General features: G+C 39.2%; 1 protein-coding gene across 35 annotated transcripts in view; it reads left to right on the plus strand.

The window, feature by feature from the left end:
- Positions 1-18,218, plus strand: part of HYKK (hydroxylysine kinase) — a 29,353-nt gene that overhangs the window by 10,538 nt on the left and 597 nt on the right. For 26 of the 35 annotated variants that reach the window (XM_069560083.1, XM_069560098.1, XM_069560088.1 and 23 more), the window contains 2 exons: positions 5,758-5,941; positions 13,998-17,207. In XM_069560083.1, coding sequence (XP_069416184.1) covers positions 5,758-5,941; positions 13,998-14,458 — 645 coding nt within the window. In that variant the 3' untranslated portion in view covers positions 14,459-17,207. Of the gene's footprint in view, positions 1-5,757; positions 5,942-13,997; positions 17,208-18,218 lie in introns of those variants that run through there. The other 9 variants (XM_069560093.1, XM_069560092.1, XM_069560094.1 and 6 more) reach the window with 1 other exon arrangement.

The raw sequence follows: 18,218 nt of genomic DNA on the forward strand, positions 1-18,218 counted from the left end.
TAGCACCACCCAGGAAGACCTATACCTATTGTTGTCAGACTTTTTACTTATACATTGTTATTTTTGTTTAAACTTTCGATTATCTTCTAAGAGATTTAATTAGGAAAAAATTATATATTTGCCTGTGTGGTTCCCTTTTGCAGTGCTCTTCATACTTTTTGTCGATCCTTATTATTCCCATCTACCTAAAAGACTTCATTTAACATTTCCTATAGTGTGGGGCTGCTGCTAATGAATTTTTTCAGCTTTTGTATGTCTTTGTTTCACATTCATTTTTGAAAGATATTTTCATTGAACATAAACTTTCAGGTTGACTGTCTTTTCCAATGTGCTTTAAACACATGCCACTACTTTCTTCTTTTGCATTGTTTCTGACAAGAAATCCGCTGTCAGATTGTTCCTCTGAATTTAATATGTATGTCATCTGTGTGTGTGTTTGTCTTAAGATTGTCTCTGTCTCTATTTCTGAGCAATTTGATCGTGATGTTTCCTGTGCTTGGTGTTCACTGAGCTTCCGTGAGTTGTTTGGTTAAGTCACTTGGAAGCAGTTTGGTGATTTTCTGTCTTAATACTTGTAGTTTGTGTCTTAATACATCTGAGCTGACTGTGGCTCAGATCATGAACTCCTTATTGCCAAATTCAGACTTAAATGGAAGAAATTAGGGAAAACCACTAGGCCATTCAGGTATGACCTAAGTCAAATCCCTTATGATTATGCAGTGGAAGTGACAAATAGATTCAAGGCACTAGATCTGATAGATAGCATGCCTGAACAACTATGGATGGAGGTTCATGACATTGTACAAGAGGCTATGATTAACACCATCCCCAAGAAAAAGAAATGAAAAAAGACAAAATGGTTGTCTGAGGAGGCCTTACGAATAGCTGAGAAAAGAAGAGACACTAAAGGCAAAGAAGAAAAGGGAAGAAATACCCATTTGAATGCAGAGTTCCAAAAAAAATAGCAAGGAGAGATAAGAGAGCCTTCCTCAGTAATCAGTGCAAAGAAATAGAGGAAAATAATAGAATGGTAAAGACTAGAGATCTCTTTAAGAAAATGCGATACCAAGGGAACATTTTATGCAAAGGTGGCCACAATAGAGGACAGAAATGGTATGGACTAACAGAAGCAGAAGATATTAAGAAGAGGTGGCAAGAATACACAAAAGAACTATACAAAAAAGATCTTCATGACCCAGATAATCACGATGGTGTGATCACTCACCTAGAGGCAGACATCCTGGAATGCGAAGTCAAGTGGGCCTTAGGAAACATCACTATAAACAAAGCTAGTGGAGGTGGTGGAATTTCAGTTGAGCTATTTCAAATCCTAAAAATGATGCTGTGAAAGTGCTGCACTCAATATGCCAGCAAATTTGGAAAACTCAGCAGTGGCCACAGGACTGGAAAATATCTGTTTCATTCCAATCCCAAAGAAAGGCGATGCCAAAGATTGCTCAAACTACCGCACAGTTGCACTCATCTCACAGGCTGGCAAAGTAACGCTCAAAATTCTCCAAGCCAGGCTTCAACAATACATAGACTGTGAACTTCCAGATGTTCAAGCTGGATTTATAAAAGGCAGAGGAACCAGAGATCAAATTGCCAATATCTGCTGGATTATCAAAAAAGCAAGAGAGTTCCAGAAAAACATCTATTTCTGCTTTATTGACTATACCAAAGCCCTTGTGTGGATCACAACAAACTGTGGAAAATTCTTCAAGAGATGGGACTACCAGATCACCTGACCTGCCTTCTGAGAAATCTGTATGCAGGTCAAGAAGCAACAGTTAGAACTGGACAAGAAACAACAGACTGGTTCCAAATAGGAAAAGGAGTACATCAAGGATGTATATTGTTACCCTGCTTATTTAACTTATATGCAGAGTACATCATGAGAAACACTGGGCTGGAAGAAGCACAAGCTGGAATCAAGATTGCTGGGAGAAATATCAATAACCTCAGAGATGCAGATGACACCACCCTTATGGCACAAAGTAAAGAACTAAAGAGCCTCTTGATGAAAGTGAAAGAGGAGAGTGCAAAGTTGGCTTAAAGCTCCACATTCAGAAAACTAAGATCATGGCATCCGGTCCCATCACTTCATGGCAAATAGATGGGGAAACAGTGGAAACAGTGGCTGACTTTATTTTTTGGGGCTCCAAAATCACTGCAGATGGTGATTGTAGCCATGAAATTAAGTTATGACCAACCTAGACAGTATATTAAAAAGCAGAGACATTACTTTGCCAACAAAGGTCCATCTAGTCAAGGCTATGGTTTTTCCAGTAGTCATGTATGGATGTGAGAGTTGGACTATAAAGAAAACTGAGCACCGAAGAATTGATGCTTTTGAACTGTGGTGTTGGAGAAGACTCTTGAGTTCCTTGGACTGCGAGGAGATCCAACCAGTCCATCCTAAAGGAGATCAGCCCTGGGTGTTCATTGGAAGGACTGATGTTGAAGCTGAAACTCCAATACTTTGGCCACCTGATGCGAAGAGCTGACTCATTTGAAAAGACCCTGATGCTGGGAAAGATTGAGGGCAGGAGGAGAAGGGGACAACAGAGGATGAGATGGTTGGATGGCATCACCGACTCGATGGACGTAGGTTTGGGTGAACTCCAGGAGTTGGTGATGGAGAGGGAGGCCTGGCGTACTGCGGTTCATGGGGTTGCAAAGAGTCGGACACGACTGAGCGACTGAGCTGAACTGAAATATAGTTGATTCATCATGTTATAGTTAACTATAACTGTAAGTATAGTTAATTTCTGCTGTACAGCAACGTGATTGAGTTATTTACACACACACACACACACACACACGTTCTTTTCCATATTCTTTTACACTATGGTTTCTTAACAGGATATTGAATATAATTTCCTATACTGTATAGTAGGACTTTATTGTTTATCCATCCTGTGTAACAGTTGACATCTGCTAACCCGAGATTCCCAATCCATCCCTCTCCTATCTCCCTTTCCCCTTAGCAACCACAAGTCTGTTATCTATGTCTGTGAGTCTGTTTCTGTTTCATAGAGAAGTTCCCTTGTGTCATATTTTAGATTCCACATATAAGTGATAGATAGGCTATTTGTCTTTCTCTTTCTGACTTACTTCATTTAGTATGATAATATCTAGGTCTATCCATGTTGCTGCAAATGGCATTATTTCACTCTTTCTATGGCTGAGTAGTATTCCACTATATATATATACCACATCTTTATCCATCCCTCTGTTGATGGACATTTAGGTTGCTTCTATATCTTGGCTATTGTGAATAGTGCCGCTATGAACACAGGGGTGCATGTATCTTTTCTAATTATAGTTTTGTCTGGGTATATGTCCAGGAGGGGGCTTGCTGAATCATATGCCAACTCTTTAGTTTTGGGGGGAACCTCCATATTGTTTTCCATAATGGTTGTAGCAATTTATATTCCCTGTGAGGTTGGTATTGATACTCTGATCTTACTGGTAAGGAAACTAAGATCTGAGATATTAAGTGATAAAGCCAGTTGAAACCCAGATCTGTCTGATTCCAAGTACAACTCCCAAGTGTTCTTCCTACTACTTCATACCTAAGCAGGATGTACAAGGTAACAGTGCTAGCATTTTAGAAGCTGACTCAGTCTTCCCTGAGTGGACTGTTGCTGGAAACCCAACAAGAGTGTTTAAATTTGGTTTCTTTAAAAATAAAAGTAGTGTTTCCCTGGTGGTCCAATGGTTAAGAATCTGCCTCCCAATGTAGTAGACGTGGGTTCGATTCCTGCTCTGGGAAGATTCCACATGCTGTGGGGCAACGAAGCCCGTGCACCACAACTACAGAGCCTGTGAGCTGCAACTACGGAGCCTGAGCACCTAGAGCCTGCGCTCCGCAACAGGAGAGGCCAGTGCAATGAGAAGCCCTAGCATCTCAGCTGGAAGGCAGCCCCTGCCGACTGCAACTAGAGAAAGCCCATACACAGAAGCAGAGACCCAGTGCAGCCAAATAAATAAGTTAAAAAATTTTAATAGAAAACAAAACAGAAAACAAAAATAAAAGTAATTTATGCACATGGTGAAAATATCAAGCAGTAATGAAAAGTGTAAGACAAAACTCTTTTCTCTCGTCCATCATCTCCATTATCGTTTCCTTTCCAAACCTACTTTCCAGAAGTCACAACTCCCAACAGTGTTTTCAGTGCTACTCTGCAGAATGTTTTTGTGGTCCACAGTGACATTTAATGCATCAGATGGTCAGGAGATTCAAAGTATGTCATGTGAGAAAGAACTGAAGGAACTAGAAAGGTTACTCTGCAGAAGAGACTGAGAGGCAGAGGTGCTGTCTTCAGATGTCTGGAGGACAGTCACGCAGGAGAGTCCTGTTCCCCGTAGCCCCAGAGGTCACAGTCGGAACCCACAGTATGGATACTATAAGAGGCAGATTTTAGCTCAGCAAAAGGAAGAACAGAGCCATTTCAATAAGGGTAAAAATGTACCTCCTGCAGGAAGAATTCAAACAAAGGCTACATGACCACTTAGCAAAGACATCTTAATGGTAACAGGAACATAAGGGGGAGGTTATCAGACTCCAGGTCATGAGAATGGGTGTTAAAGTCAATTTAGAGGAACATTTTAAAATAAATAGAATAAAGTAAAAAAAAAAAAATCTCAGAATACATCACATTAAAGGTTGTAAGTATTGTTATAGAAACTTTTTCTCCTTAGGTATATGTTGCCTGTATGCAAGGTTGTAACGTAAAGCATATTTCATACTGCAGGCCATGGTCAAAAAATTTTGAGAGATACTCCTCTGGGTGGCCATCAAGGTACTTTCAGACACTTACTGTGTGAAAGAGATCTTGACTGGAGTCAGAAGACTTAGGTCCTCTCACAGCCCCATAGTGGCAACTAGTCATCTTTCTCTGAGCTCTTCCCCATTTGTTCATTAACAAAGTCATTTAGAACTTTAGATAGAATGCCTAAAGGCCTTTCCAGTGCTAGAATTTTCTATGTTAATTCAGCAGATATTGCTTGAGCAGTGCATTCTATATGCCAGGCACTTTCTAAGTGTGGGGATACAGTAGTGAACAAAACAGACCGAAAATAAGCTCCTGCTCCTTGTGGAGCTTACATTCTAACAAGAACAGACAGTAAGGTAAATGAGTGAATCATGGTGAATGTTAGCAATTTGTGCTAAGTGCTTAAGGAAGAAAAGATAAGCAGAGAAGAGGGATATGAAATATTGGAGGGGATAGATGGAGTGGTCAGTGAGTCCTCCCCTAGAAGGTGACTTTTGAGTAAAGACTTGGTGACCACTAGCCATATGGATTCCTAGGATTCCCAGGTGGAGGGAATCAGCAAATACAAAAGGGGTGGGAAAGTGCCTGGAGTGTTCCTTGAAAAGCAGGGAGGCCAGCGTCAGTGTGATTGGAAGAGAGTGGAAAAACATCGTCAAAGATGAAGTCAGACAGGGAACCAGGGGCCCAGGGCAGAGCTCTTTAGAGCTGCTTCCATTCCTTTGGTAGTCTGCAGATGGTAATCCTACCTTCTCCCACTTATGAGGATGGGCAGTGAGGAGAGGGGAATATGCTCTCAAATATGAGGTCCTGGGCAAATATGACATTTGACCACTTTGTGAATTAAGGTAAATGAAGCAAGTCAGTGACCATCAGAGAACGCCAGCCCTCTCCCCAAGGCCCACCTAGCCCACCCTTCAGACCTCTCAGCAGTGCCTGTGCTATCAAGAGTCTAAGAGTTTCTTTGCTTTTGATTTAGAAATTCCATCACCCAAAGCTAAGTAGTCTTCATCGGGAGAACTTCATCTGGAATCTCAAAAGTGTTCCTCTTCTGGAGAAATACCTCTTTGCCTTGGGCCAGAATCGGAATCGAGAGATTGTTGAACAGGTCATTCAGCTGTTCAAGGATGAAGTGATGACCAGTCTAAGTCATTTTAGAGAATGTGAGTACCCCTCCAATCAAGTAAGTGTATTTCTTAATTTTTAAATTGTCAAATTTCAAACCGGCAGAAAAGTACGGAGGTACAACTTAGCTTTAACAATCTTAATACTTTATCATATTTGGTCCTGTTGCTTTTAAAGAATAATACTTTCATCTCCCTTAAAATTGAATTTGAAGCCCCTTTAAATTTACATGATTCTGCCTCTCCCCTCCCTACTAAGTTTGCATACATCTTTTAATATTACTCAGTTGTGTCCAACTCTTTGTGACCCCATGGACTATACAGTCCATGGAATTCTCCAGGCCAGAATACTGGAGTGGGGTAGCCTTTCCCTTTTCCAGGGGATCTTCCGAACCCAGAGATCAGGTCTCCCACATTATAGGTGGATTCTTTACCAGCTGAGCCACAAGGGAAGCCCTTTAATATTACTACATATGTATTTATAAATTACCTATATAGTATTTTGCCTACTTTCAGACTTTAGATAAATGGAACACTGTATATTATCATCCTGCAAACTGATTTTTTATTCAACGCTATGTTTTTCAGATTGATCCATTTAATAGACGTAGTTCTAGTTCATTTAGCTGATTAGTTTTTTTTAGCTGATTAGTTTTAACTGCTGAATAATATTCCATTGTGTGTGTGTATACTATAATTTATTTCAATGTAATTTTTGAGTCTATTCTCTTGTTAATGGAATTTTAAGTTTATATATATATATATATATATATATGAAAAAAAAATTGAGAGCTACTCCTCTGGGTGGCCATCAAGGCACTTTCAGACACTTACTGTGTGAAAGAGGTCTCGACTGGAGTCAGAAGACCTGGGTTCTCTCTCAGCCCCGTAGTAGCAACTTGTCATCTTTCTCCGAACTCTTCCCCATTTGTTCATTGATGGTCAAAGTCATTTAGAACTTTAGATAGAGTGGTCAATGCCTAAAGGCCTTTCCAATTCTAAAATTTTCTATGTTAAGAGCATTCATCTATTCAGCAGATATTGCTTGAGCAGTGCATTCTATATGCCAGGCATTATTCTTAATGTAGAGATACAGTAGTGAACACACACACACACACACACACACACACATATATATATACACGATGCTGCAATGAGCATGCCAAGGCGTATCTCCTAAAGTACATGGGCAACAATTTCTTTGGGCTGTAATGAACCTTCTGACCCAACATGAAACACTGGTCAAAGGGCAAGGAACTGAGGGGGCGTTTCTTGCAAAGCCGAGGATAGGCAGTGCATATCCTTTTCGTCCTCTGCTTTCTGTATTACTTGGCTCAGGCTGCCGTTAAAAAACACCAAAGACTAAGGATTATTGCTGTAGCCTCATAACTGGTCTCCCTGCTCCTGTCTGTCTCCCTACAGTATATAGTCTGTAGGGAGACTATATTCTGTAGGGAACTGTCTTCCTGGGTTTTGTGTTTTTTTTTTTTTTTTGCTTAAAATTACTTCTCTAAGATTATCCATGTTGTTGCATGTGGCCATTTACTTTAATTTTTATTACTGTAGAGTATGCAATTCATAAATGTACCACACATTAGCTATTCCTCTCTTCAAAGATATTCAAGTGGTTTCCAGTTCTAGTCTGTTAAGAACAGTGCTCTATGAATCTTCTTGTGTCTCTTGGTATACGTGTTCATGAGTTCTTTGGGTATATGACTTCATGAGCTCGGGGATAGAATTGCTAGGTCCATAGTTCATGTCCGTATTCAACTTCAGAGATATGCCAAACAGTTTTATGACTTTATACTACTACTAGCAGAGTATAAAATTTTTATTCCTCTACAATCTTGGTACCATCAGACTTCAATTTTTGCCAATATGATGTGTGTGTAATGTTTTCTTATTGTGGTTTTAATGTGTATTTCCCAATTTACTAGCCATTTGGATAGATTCTTTTGTGAAGTGCCTATTCAAATCTTTTGCCAGCAAAGTGATATCTCTGCTTTGTAACATGCTGTCTAGGTTGTTCATAGCTTTTCTTCCAAGGAGCAAGCATCTTTTAATTTCATGGCTGCAGTCACCATCTACAGTGATTCTGGAGCCCAGAAAAATTAAAAAAATGGTTTTTTCCTTCATAATATGACTATAATACATTGGAATTTATTTTTAAATACAGTGTGATTTTTCTTACAGCTGATAAATTTTCTCACAGACATGTGTTCAAAAGCCATGTTTCCACTTTATTTTCCAGTACCACATCTACTGTAAATCAAATATGATTTTGGACTGTATTTTGCTCTATTGGTCTATTTGTCTATCTCTGCACCCATAGCAACTGTGTATCAGCTAGGCTAGGTCATGCTGTAGTAACAAATAACCCCCAAATTCTTGTGGACTTATAAATAACAAAGGTTTAGTTCCCACACAAGCTGCAGGTCTGTCATGGATTGACTGGGGCGATGTGTATTCTTATTTGGGGATTTAGACTGATAAAACTTTCACCACCTGGGATATTGGTATGGAGAAAGAGATGTAGTAAATTGTATGCTGAATCTTAAAGCATCTGCCCTGAAGTGATGTCACTTCTGTTACACATAGTGGCCAAAAAAACCACACTGCTGCTAACAACTTTTGGAAAAGCAGGGAGCTGACAACCCAGAATGTTCCTGGAAGGAAGATAACTGGAAATGAGCATCCCTAAAGATTACTTCAGTTCAGTTCAGTTCAGTTCAGTTGATCAGTCATGTCTGACTCTTTGCGACCCCATGAATTGCAGCACGCCAGGCCTCCCTGTCCATCACCAACTCCTGTAGTTCACTCAGACTCACATCCATCGAGTCAGTGATGCCATCCAGCCATCTCATCCTCTGTCGTCTCCTTCTCCTCCTGCCCCCAATCCCTCCCAGCATCAGAGTCTTTTCCAGTGAGTCAACTCTTCGCATGAGGTGGCCAAAGTACTGGAGTTTCAGCTTCAGCATCATTCCTTCCAAAGAAATCCCAGGGCTGATCTCCTTCAGAATGGACTGGTTGGATCTCCTTGCAGTCCAAGGGACTCTCAAGAGTCTTCTCCAACACCACAGTTCAAAAGCATCAATTCTTCGGCACTCAGCCTTCTTCACAGTCCAACTCTCACATCCATACGGGACCACAGGAAAAACCATAGCCTTGACTAGACAGACCTTTGCTGGCAAAGTAATATCTCTGCTTTTGAATATGCTATCTAGGTTGGTCATAACTTTTCTAACAAGGAGTAAGCATTTTTTAATTTCATGGCTGCAGTCACCATCTACAGTGATTTTGGAGCCCCCAAAAATAAAGTCTGACACTGTTTCCACTGTTTCCCCATCTATTTGCCATGAAGTGATGGGACTGGATGCCATGATCTTCGTTTTCTGAATGTTGAGCTTTAAGCCAACTTTTTCACTCTCCTCTTTCACTTTCATCAAGAGGCTTTTGAGTTCCTCTTCACTTTCTGCCATAAGGGTGGTGTCATCTGCATATCTGAGGTTATTGACATTTCTCCCAGCAATCTTGATTCCAGCTTGTGTTTCTTCCAGCCCAGCGTTTCTCATAATGTACTCCGCATAGAAGTTAAATAAGCAGGGTGACAATATACAGCCTTGACGTACTCCTTTTCCTATTTGAAACCAGTCTGTAGTTCCATGTCCAGTTCTAACTGTTGCTTCCTGACCTACATATAAGTTTCTCAAGAGGCTGGTCAGGTGGTCTGGTATTCCCATCTCTTTCAGAATTTTCCACAGTTTATTGTGATCCACACAGTCAAAGGCTTTGGCATAGTCAAGAAAGCAGAAATAGATGTTTTTCTGGAACTCTCTTGCTTTTTCGATGATCCAGCAGATGTTGGCAATTTGATCTCTGGTTCCTCTGCCTTTTCTAAAACCAGCTTGAACATCAGGAATTTCACAGTTCACGTATTGCTGAAGCCTGGCTTGGAGAATTTTGAGCATTACTTTACTAGCTTGTGATTACTACACTATCTTAATTTCTTTAACTTTTAAAGTCTTCATATCTGATAGAACATGTCCTCTCATTTTCTTGTTCCTCTTTAAGAGGGTCTTGACTTTTTTTGGTCTTTCTATGTTTCCATATCAATTTTGGAATCAGCTTGTCATGTTTAAAGAAAAATTTTGTTGAGATTTTGGCTAGATGTGGACTGAATACATATATACATATATATATATGTTTCAAGAAAATGTGTATCAGATTGAGTAATCTAATCCATGAACACTGGTCCATCTCCCCATTTATATAGACCAATAAAAGGTCTATATGATGATATGTTTAGTTATCCTTTTACTGTTGATTTCTACTGTTGCATTATGGTCAGAGAATATACTTTGTATCAGTGCTGTCCAGTAGAATTTTCTTCAATGATGGGAATGTTTTGTATCTGTGTATATAATATAATAGCTCCTGTGTGGCTATTGAGCACTTGAAATGTGGCTAGTGCAACTAAGGAACTGAACTTTCAATTTATTTAATCTTAACGAATTTAAATGGCAACTTATGACCAGTGGCTATCATATGGGGCAGAACAGCTCTATATGATTTCAGCACTTTGAAATTTCTTAACATTTACTTCATAATGAAGCATTTGGTAATTTTAAAAAAATGTTCCCTGTATGCTAAATAGAATTTATTCAGTAGATGTTGGGTACAAAGTATTCAGTAGGTGTTGTGTACAAATACGTCCAGTAGGTCAAATCTATTAATCTTGTTTAAATTTTCTATACTGTTGGAGAAGGAAATGGCAACCCACTCCAGTATTCTTGCCTGGAAAATTTCATGGACAGAGGAGCCTGGCAGGCTACACGGGGTCACAAGTGTCAGACACGACTTAGCGACGAAACCAAACCACCACTGTTGGCTTACCTTTTTGTCCACTTGTTCTAACAATGATCAAGAAAAATGTGTTTAAAATCTCCCACTGTAATTGTGAATTGCCTATTTTTATTTGTATTTCTGTCAAATTTTGCTTTATATATTTCAAGGCAGTGTGCACATAAAATTAGAATTATTATCTTACTAGAAAACCGAATCTTTTATCAACATAAAGTATCCTTCTTTATTTATCTTGCTTTTTGCCTTAATATCTACTCCATCTGACATTATACAGCTATCCCATCTTATTTTTTGTTGTCTTGATTTTTTTCTGTCTTTTCCATTTTTACTTTTCTTTCTCCCTTCTTTTGAGTGAATTGTTTTTGTGCTAATTATTTTGTCTTTTTTCCTCTGTCTCCAGAAAATTATATACTTTGAATGATAACCTTATAAAGTCTAACATGCTACTTCAACTTATCAAAGTCTGATACAGGGACCTTAAAATAATTTAATTCCATTTATCTCCTTCCTGCTGTTTTAGTAAACTTTAATTCTATATTTTTTTACCACAAAAAAATTATTATTTTTGTTATAGAGTCAAGTTTATTTAGATTTACTTATATTATTCACTTTTTATCTTCCAGCACCCCAAACCTTCTCTCTGGAGTCATTTTCTTCCTGCCCAAAATACATGTTTCCAAATTTCCTTTAATGCAGTTCTTTAATGGTGAACTTTCTCTGATTTTGTCTGAAAATGTGCTTATTTTGTCTTCATTCCTGAAGGATATTTTCACAGCCTATAGAATGTTAGATCTCATGGGTTTAGAATTTTAGAATTCTGCTGTCTTTTAGCTTCCATTGCTGCTGAGAAGCCAGCTGTCAGTCTGTTGTTTCTCTGAAGATAATTTGTCTTTTTCTCCTTTGGGTTGCTTTTCAGATTTTCTTTTTTTAACTTAACTTGGGTTTTCCAAACCTATGTGTGAACATTGTCTTTCATCATTTATAGAAAATTCTTGCCTCTGCACCTAATCCCCTTCTTCTCCTTTTGAGACTCCAGTTATGCCTTCTCATTGAATCCTCTGTGTATGTTACCTTCTCTTTTTTTCTGCCCATGCTGCATTTTGGAAAATGTTCTATCCTATTCTGTAGTTTATTGAATCTTCTTAGCTATGTCTAATCTCTTAAACCCACCCATTGCATTCTTAATTTATTCATTGTATTTTTCAGTTTTAGAAGTTCTTCTTGATTACTTCTCCATAGTAACTGCCTTGGGCCATACTCTATATCAGCACACAGGAAAATCGGTTACCAAGAGCAAAAACAAGAAACTGACCATAGACATTGAACCAAAGACTTCAGTAACTGGGCATAGGATATATTCACACAGCATCCAGGTTTAGCATTTGGTTTCAAGGCTGTATTTCTGTCCTTCTCCCTCCTTGGAACAGAAGTCGTCTAAGCAGTGGGTTAGTAGCAGATTTGGTCCTGCTTTTATGAGTTAGGAGGCCCTCTTCACTGCCTCCAGCTTCACGTGGTAAGCGTGTTTCCCAACGTACAGGTAGCACTTTAAGTTCCTTCTCGCAAAGGGGGAAAGCACATTGCTGATCTGGAACACAGTAGGCAAGACTGTGGCTTTATTCCTTCTCACTGCTCACTTGTGCTTGGCATTTCTATTCAGTTTGTATGAATCTATCTTGGTTTTGAGGCTGGTTGTGTATCTTTTGTTTTCTCTTGTTATTTTTATCATTGCTATGTATATTGGGGTTATCAAAGTATGAATTCACTCTGCTATCTTGGTCAGAACTCTTTCTTTTCTTTTGTTAATTCTCAAATTCAACTACTTCTGTTATTTTATTCCAAGCACTAAATAGCTGGATCATTTTTTTAATAGGCCACTATTAAAAGAAGCAACGAAATGAGAGAGGTTTCCACATATACAGATTGCATTCATGAAGTAATATATTTCATTTATTCTAAAATACCAATCTACTGTATAAGATATCAAATTGCTTTATGAACCTCTAAGGAAGAAAAAATACTGTCAGTGAAACTATGACATGGTATCAATCATAGGATAAATCCCTATATCTGAAACATGTAGTTTACAGTAATATTCATTGCTTCTACAGGCCACCCACTGTGCTACATCACTTAAGCATGATTTACACAACCATAAGTCATATAGAAGAAATAAGAATTATATTTAAAAGCTAATAGTATGGACTTTATATCATGCACTTATTATAAAGTATGTGACTCACCGCTTCAGTATACACAGACATCCCCGTCTCCTCCTAATCCTCACTCAGTGGTTTAAATCAGTGTTTCTCAAACTCTCCATGGTAAAAGACAAGTTTGGGTTTTTCTTCCAACTCCCTGAAGCCTGATACATTTGGTCCTACTGTGCAAGATTAATTCATGGCTCACACCACACATGATTTACCATGAACATTTGACAACACCAAAACTGGGCTATACTGTTAATGAGATAAGGCCCCTGTCATACTCTTGATGAAAAATCAAATAGTCTCAATGTCTGTTTTTATTCTCATGCACACTAATAACAATTTGTGAGCCAGCACTAGCCACAGGACCCCCACTTTGAGTGGTACTGACTTAAAATAACATCTATTCCAGTAATCAGAAGACTAGAGAAATTCAGAATTACTTTGTCATCAGAAATTTCTTTTCTAGGTTAAAATAAAGCCACATCTGGTCCATTCTAGCACTCTTTGCTTCTTATAATAACATGAATGTATATATGTATATATCTATGTATATTAGACAAGTAAAGGGTAAAGAACGTAAAGATGAATTGATGAAACGTTTCAATTTTCATTGGCTCAGAGCCAAAAATCAGGTGTTTGCAATGACGACAGTCTCCCTCTTCTGTCCTTGTATTGATGAAAAGCAAAAGCAACCACCAAAATTAACTGCTTTTATCCTTTCCAGAGGAAATTGTTTTATTTCTCAAGAAAAAGGGGGTTTAGCTCTTTATCTCTGATTGCTCATGAAATTATTTGAATGCCCATACCTGAGAAAGTGGAGAAGGAAATGGCAAACCACTCCAAATATTCTTGCCAGGGAAATCCCATGGACAGAGAAGCCTGGCAGGCTACAGGCCATGCAGTCGCAGAGTTGGACATGACTTAACAACTAAACCACCATCACCATCTGAGAAAGAGGAATGGAAAGAGAATGAACTAGGGTATTAAACAACTGTTTTTACTTGGCTTGATTTTTCTCCTTTCAGGTATCAATCACGGAGATCTTAATGACCACAACATCTTAATAGAGTCCAGAGAGTCAGCCTTTGGAGATGCTGTATATCAGGTGTCTGGGATTTTGGATTTTGATGACATGAGCTATGGTTACTATGTGTTTGAAGCGGCGATCACCATCATGTACATGATGATTGAAAGCAAGACTCCTATACAAGTAGGAGGCCATGTCCTTGCTGGGTTTGAAAGTGTGGTCCCCCTGACTCCTGTGGAAAGGGGTGCTTTGTTTCTACTTGTATGCAGTCGGTTTTGTCAGTCACTTGTCCTAGCTGCATATTCTTGCCAGCTATACCCAGAGAACGAAGAGTATCTCATGATTACTGCAAAAACTGGGTGGAAGCACTTACAGCAAATGTTTGACATGGGCCGGAAAGCTGTAGAAGAAATCTGGTTTGAAACTGCCAAGTCCTACGAATCTGGGATCTCCATGTGACTAGATAAAAATTCACATTAACTTGGGTATTGAAGAACCAATAGGACCTAATCTAATTCCATAAAGGGTTTTCCTGCACAGTTAAAGATGAATTGATGAAACATTTCAATGCACATGTAACCACTAAGGTCTTCTAGTAATTTCATGACCATTTTTTAACCTAAGAAAGTACTGCATGAGCAACCATGTCTTTCTAAGGGTTTCATTTGCCTTGTGTATCAAACATGCAGAGTGATATTTAGAATCAAATAGTCTCTCAAGATCAATGATTTTTTTTAACTTTAAAAGGATATGTCTATATGTATAGACATGTTCACATATTTTAGATAAGTGAGTGCAACATACAGACCTAGTTAACGTATCACCAGTTCTATGAAGCCTTCTCCCATCTCTTCATTGTTCATAATCTCTTTGTACCCTGCCTTTTGTATGGCACATCACTTGGTATCATGGGTGATAGCCGTGTAGTCGTCTAGTCTAAGAGCTATTTGAGGGAAGAAACCATGTAAATTGGGTTTTTTTCTTTCATCCATTATTACACTGGTATAGTGCCTTTCCAATGGTCTTTAAAAATATTTTCAAAACTAATGTATCCTAGAAGAAAGGCTGGAGAAAATAAGGCACACACTAAGATGCCTCAGGAGAAAACAGATGCAGTACTCATAAGAGAAAGCTTTAACTTGTTTGAGGGGGCTGTTGAAACTGAAACTCCAGAGGCAGACGCCAGAACTCACTGGAACTGCACGTAAGCAAATAAGACACCCAGACAAGCCACTAACTCGGGAGGCATCTAAACAGTGTTCACACTGATGCTGAGAAAGACCCTAGGCAGATATTTTAAAATCCTCTACCGTTTATGTTTCTTTTCATATGAATATATAATATTGGAGAACGTAGCTTATGTATCCTTGACTTTATTCACACCACTGTATTTCCTTCACTGATTTCTGGTCCTGTCTCCCTTAGTGTGATAAACAGTAAATAGTCATTTACTTAGTCTTGTCAGTGTAGCTCTCCATTCTCTGTGGACGACTGTAGAATCCTGGCCATTCAAACACCTTTTTAGTAGTTATCTCTTTTGATATATATGAGAATATGTATATATCCATCTAATGACCTACCTACAGAGCTATCTATTCTCTCCAAACTAGGTCTCCGAATTTTCTTGTATCACCCATTTGTATCATTCTTATGCTCACCTTTAACTTCTCTGTGCCTCAGTTTCCTTGTCTGTGAAGGTGAAGTAGCACCTATCTTACAGTTCCTGTAACACTTACCTCAAGGAGCTAGTTGTGAGGATTTCTTAGAGATTAATGCAAAGTTCTGAGCACAGGGCTTGGCACATATAAAAGACTTAATAAATGTCTACTAAATGAATGAACCAGGTTACCCAAACTCAGAATACTGGAGTACTTTTCTTTTTGCCTCTCAAATTCAGTCAGTGATCTGATTCTTAGGAATCAGAATTTTAGATCAGTAAATGATGATCAAATCCATATCCTTCCTGCTGTACTGTTTAGCGATATATAATAAAAACCAATATTTATTAAGTATTTAAAAGAAAACTCTTTCTACTCTCACGATAATTCTGACACTAAACATGTGGGGTTTTCCCCTCACATTAAACAATTTGACACTAACTATTTGGAGCTAGAGCAGGGCCCAGTCCCTCAAAACTGCCTCCACTGCAGATGCTAGCCTCAAGTCCCAGGTTGTGCTTCTGACCAACTGGCTGTAAGTTGGGAGTTCTCATGAGCCCCTCCTCGGGTTCTATAATTTGCTAAGACAGCTCACAGAACTCAGGGAAATGCTTACTTATGTTTATTAATTTATTATAAAGGGTATGATAATAAAAGATGAACAGAGGAAGAAGCGTATAAGGTGAGGTCCAGAAGGGGCCTAAGCACTGAAGCTCTGTCTGTCTCGAGTTGCAGAGCACCATGCTCCTGGCATGTGGATCTGCTCACCAACCCAGAAGCCCCTGAACCTCTTTGGTTAGGGCTTTTGTAGTGACTTCATTATGTAGGTATGGTTGATCAAATCATTGACCACTGGTGGTTCAATCAATCTCCCCCTCTCCCCCTCCCCTGAAGGCAGGAGTGAGGCTGAAAGTTCCAGTCCTCTAGTCACTTGGTTCGTTCCGTTCATAACCAGCCCCCATCCTTCTTGACTCACCTCGTTAGCATAAATTCAGATGTAGCTGAAAGCTACATAAAATATATGTATGTTTTATATATTTTATGTTATATCACAGTACTTTACATACATTATCTCACTTAATCTCCACTATAAACCCAGGAGAGAAGTACTCTTATGATTAATTCCCATTTTCAGATGAGGAAATAGATGCTTAAAAAGTTGAAGGAGTTTGCTCCAAGAGAACCAGGTACCCACACCACTTCCTCTCTCTCCCTGCCTCTCCTCCCTGGGGCTCACCTAACACACACCCTGTGTTAGGACAATCAAATAAGATGGTTCACAGAAAAATACTTACACTTCTCAAATTTAAGGGGTTGTGATTTTTATCTGGCTTGACCATACAGGAAACTGGAGACTAGAAAAATGAACTAAAACTTGTATTTCACTCCCAGAGCACTATTCATTTTCTTACACTGTGAAACTCTTAGGTTGCTGAGAGTTCAAGATTTCCTACTTGTTTGGTCCTCCTGTTAACATGGGTTCTCTTTCCCTGAATTATGAACACAAATAATGCTGACCACCCTTTCAATTAAATACGTGCTGCCTTGCATTGCTATTTTACTATTTGGTGTTTGCTGCAGCTTATCTCCAGTCAATCAGTTCAATGTGGCTTATAAACTCTTTGGTGGCATAAACGCAATAATATTTATTTCATTATCTCCAGAATCAAGTTCCCTGCCCAGCCCCTAGCACACCCTTAATAAAGGTCTGTCTGATGAACTGTTAGAATGAACGCACATCTACAGGTGCCAGCCTTTGGTTCTTTCCACCAATGAGGAGCAAATCCAGTTCTAGGTTTGGGAATTAATACCATTTGTCCAGCAAAGACTCTACTCTTGCAAGTATCTTTTCCTGTCCAGGCTTTTAGCCCCTCTCGACTGCAACAGAGCTTTAGTTTCTGGTCTTGTTATCCAACCTACATCCTTCATGTTAAGGTTTCCTGGTTGGCTCAGACAGTAAAGAATCTGCCTGCAATGCAAGAGACCTGGGTTCGATTCTTGGGTCGGGAAGATCCCCTGGAGAAGGGAATGTCTACCCACTCCAGTCTTCTTGCCTGGTGAATTCCGTGGACAGAAGAGCCTGGAGGACTACATCCTTCATATTAGGGCAGATAAAAACTCTAGTTACATATATTGCTGTGTGGCAATTTAACCAAAAACTTAGTGGCTTAAAAGCTCAGTAATTTTTTTTATCTTATGGTATCTTCAGGTCATGAATTCAGACAGGCACTAGAACAGCTTGTCTCTGCTCCACGATGTCTGAGGCCTTCACTGGGAAAACCTGAATGCTGGGGGAGGTTTCATGGCTGAGGGAGATTCAGTGACAGGACTAAAATCATCTGGAGGAATCCTCACTCACAAATCCAGCGTGCGGGACACGCTGGAACCTCATCTGGGCTGTTGGTGGAACATCTCTCCGTTTCGTCTCTGCTCCCTTACAGCATGGTGCTGGGGTTCCAAGAAACACCTGCCCAAGAGAACAAGACAGGAATATATTTTTTATGACCTGCCTTTGAAAGTCATATAATATTACTTCCATTGAAGTCACAAACCCACCCAGA

The sequence above is a fragment of the Ovis canadensis genome, chromosome 18, assembly GCF_042477335.2.
Source record: "Ovis canadensis isolate MfBH-ARS-UI-01 breed Bighorn chromosome 18, ARS-UI_OviCan_v2, whole genome shotgun sequence".
Lineage (NCBI taxonomy): Eukaryota > Metazoa > Chordata > Mammalia > Artiodactyla > Bovidae > Ovis > Ovis canadensis.